At 41.9% G+C, this 3,319-nt stretch overlaps 1 protein-coding gene across 1 annotated transcript in view; it reads right to left on the bottom strand.

Moving 5' to 3' along the window:
* The window catches only part of LOC107732497 (thrombomodulin-like), a 4,129-nt gene extending 1,319 nt beyond the window's left edge, over positions 1-2,810 (bottom strand). Inside the window, exon 1 of the mRNA XM_016543851.1 lies at positions 1,155-2,810. Coding sequence (XP_016399337.1) covers positions 1,155-2,630 — 1,476 coding nt within the window. The 5' untranslated portion in view covers positions 2,631-2,810. The remainder of the gene's footprint in view (positions 1-1,154) is intronic.
* Between the last annotated feature and the right edge of the window lie 509 nt (positions 2,811-3,319).

Genomic DNA, 3,319 nt, shown 5'->3' with positions numbered 1-3,319 from the left:
TCTCTCTCTCTACGTTTCATTGGTATTTCCCAACATTTCTGAAATAGGAAATAACTGACTCGATGATTCATTTCCCGGTAAATTCTTCAAGTTCAAGACTGTAACTCTGGAAAACTACAACCATTTCAGTGTATTGAATAAAGTCGGAAGTTTAGTAGCAATATTTTAACAGTAACAACAAATTTATTTGAATTTTGTTATTTCGAACGTCGTCTTAGATCAGTTTCAGAATCTTCGTTTATTTATTTACAAAGAAATAAACAGCGTAGAAATGCTATACAATTGTGCAATACAGGAATGATCAAGGATTAGTCAACTGAAAGGCTATACCAACTGCAATGACTGGACATTAACTCTTGCCACTCTTGAAGATAAAACCAACATTTTTATTTCACGTGAGCAATCCTATATGAATTAGTAACTGCACTTCTTACTGCCCACTAGAGGGGGTCATTTACCAACATTACTCAGAAGACGAGCAGAAACTTCTGTAGGAAGGCATTAGCAAAAATAAAACGTTTAGAACTCATGTTCATTAATGTTGCTCTATGCATGTCTATTTTCCGGTCTATCTTCATATTTGGACAAAGATTGTAGAGAGCTCTGTTGAAAAAACCAGCATATGCTGGTTAGGTATGTTTTGACGCCGGGATGCTGGTTTAAGCTGGTCCTTTGCTGGTTTGTGCTGGTTTATGCTGGTCCTTTGCTGGTTTAAACTGGTCCTTTGTTGGTTTATGCTGGTCCTTTTGCTGGTTTATGCTGGTCATGTGCTGGCAAAGGACCAGCAAAAGGACCAGCATAAACCAGCAAAGGACCAGCATAAACCAGCAAAGGAGAGAGGACGAAACAAGATAGGCTACTATAGGCTAGATGAAATTTGCTCCACGTTATGTTAAAATATAGCATTTATTGTCTTCAAACAACAACATTCAGCAATACTGACATTCATGACTTCAAACTTGTGCAAGGTAAGTTTCAGTCTTTCTGACATTGTCCAAGTCTAATATATTTATGTTTACATACAAAATCAAATATTTACTATTGTGTAGCCTAGGCTACTATTTACATTTCAGTTCGCATGGCGTCTGACTTTAAGTGTCTCTTTTTATATATCTACTTGGGAATGTCTGTAGGCTGTGTTTTTCAATGATCACCTGTTGAAAATCGAAGATTTCATCGTGGCCTTTGTCCACATCGTAATGGTGCATTTTACTAAGACGTCTCATTATGCAGTGAGCGAGGCAGACCAGTAAAAGAATACAAACAACCATGCAAAACATTATTACTAAAAGACTGCCAGCTGAGATGGACACTGGCTTGTCTGTTGGAGATCTGCTCGTAGGAATAAAAATATCAAAAGGCGTTGAGCTGCCCGAACCCTCGAAGTCTTCTCTCATACATCTGGTGCTGTCTTTAAGCACGTATCCTTCATCGCAAGAACATTGAAATCCTCCAGGTGTATTTTCACATGCATGGTCACAGTAACCACTATCGCATTCATCTATGTCAAGGCAAGATTGCTCTTCAACTAGGAAACCATCGGGGCAGCTGCACTGGGCGTTGTTGTTGGGATCACATTCCGCTGGGCAGATGTTTTTCTCACAGTGCATTTTACATTTGTGCATGTCCTCCATCGACTGAATAAATCCCTCAAAGCACTCACAGTGATAGCTACCGTCAGTGTTGATGCAGTAGTGCTCGCACGGCGCAGACTCGCATTTGTCGTCATCAACGCAAACGCCACCTTCAATGTGAAAGCCGGGTTTGCATTCTTCGCAAGACTTGCCATCTGCACTTAGTTGAAACCCCGGGCGACACGTGCAAGCTAATGCATCGCCGGCTCGCGTGCATTTGTGTTCACATTCAGCGCAAGGGTCATCGTCCTGTTTGTTGCAAGCGACTCCGTTGGTGTCGAGTTCGAACCCAGGCTGACAGATGCAGGCGTAGCTTTGCCCTTTCTGAATGCACTTATAATCGCATCCACCAACAAAAACTTCACAACTCCAAGGTGCATTATGCCACTCGCCTTCGAAGCAAATGTGTCTCGTTCTCAGCGGCTGCAGTGTCCCATTGGTGAATTGAGGAATCTCTTTGAGTTCTTCCTTTGCTGTAAATCCGAAGTGAGTTTGATATGAGACTGGTGCGTGGATGCTAAGCGGCAGACAGTAACCGGGGTTGTCGTATTCGCACAAATAACCTTCGATTCTGTCATTGCATGGTCTTTCGGTCCATTTGAGAACTTTTTGTGATACAGAAACACATAGTGGAGAACAAACCCTCAAGTCGCTTTTCCAGTTGACGTATTGGGTTTTGTTGTCTCCAGTGACCCATCTGTATCCCTTCAATCCATCGTTTGAGTTTGAACACTGATCGCCGGCGTATTTCAGCCCAAGCCAAAAGTCTCCAGAAGCGCCGTTTAACAACCCCCCGAGACCATCGGCCGCGTTTTCGGTGCGCACGGTCATCAGATGTCCTCCTTTCTCTTGACAGACGAGCTGGGCAGCGTCAAAACTCGCACTGTCTACGTGGAAGACGAAGCATTTTCCATCCACACAATAGCCGTCATTGATGTTTTCCCCTCGAACCCTCAGAACAACGAGCACCAGCGCCAATCCTATGATGTCTCTCATCTCTGCTGGCGCGTTATGTAACGGTCTTCACGAAGTTACGGAGAAATGACCAGCGTGTTGATAGCACGTTCATGAGTTCGAGGTGTGCCGTGCCGCATTTATAATGACATCCATGTCTCTAAAAATGAAAGGAAGTTCGTGTTATCTGGCAGAGATCCCGCGACGCCACTAACTGTGCTTCTCTCTCTCCCTCTCTCTCTTTTCCTAACCCTGCTGGCGCGCATGGGTTTGGACACAAGATATTCATCTCGAGGATTTAATTTCCAAATTAGTTACCTCGAATAGATGTTCCCTTTTCGCGTAGCTATGTTTTGGTAAAGCTATACCCCTCCTAAAATAGATAGATAGATAGATAGATTAAATAAATTTTCCCCCATTTAATTTTTTCAAGTAGGCTATTTTTAAAAAGTTGGTGAAACAATTTTCACTCAAAATTGATAAATTTCACAAATGATATAAAGATACGGCAAGTAACACATGGAATTAGGCTAAATGCAGAGGCGGACAGTAACTAAGTACATTTACTTGAGTATTGTACTTAAGTACACTTTTTGAGTGTCTGTACTTTACTTGAGTATTTTTTTTTTTCTGGAAACTTATGACTTTACTTCACTACATTTGAAAGACCAAATATTGTACTTTTCACTCCACTACATTTCTATCAAGATCCTCGAAGTAGAAAGTCGTTA

The sequence above is a fragment of the Sinocyclocheilus rhinocerous genome, unplaced genomic scaffold (genome assembly GCF_001515625.1).
Source record: "Sinocyclocheilus rhinocerous isolate Xijiao unplaced genomic scaffold, SAMN03320098_v1.1 scaffold310, whole genome shotgun sequence".
Classification (NCBI taxonomy): domain Eukaryota; kingdom Metazoa; phylum Chordata; class Actinopteri; order Cypriniformes; family Cyprinidae; genus Sinocyclocheilus; species Sinocyclocheilus rhinocerous.
The sequence above is the reverse complement of the archived record's forward strand: the minus strand, read 5'-3'. Positions and strand labels throughout refer to the sequence as shown.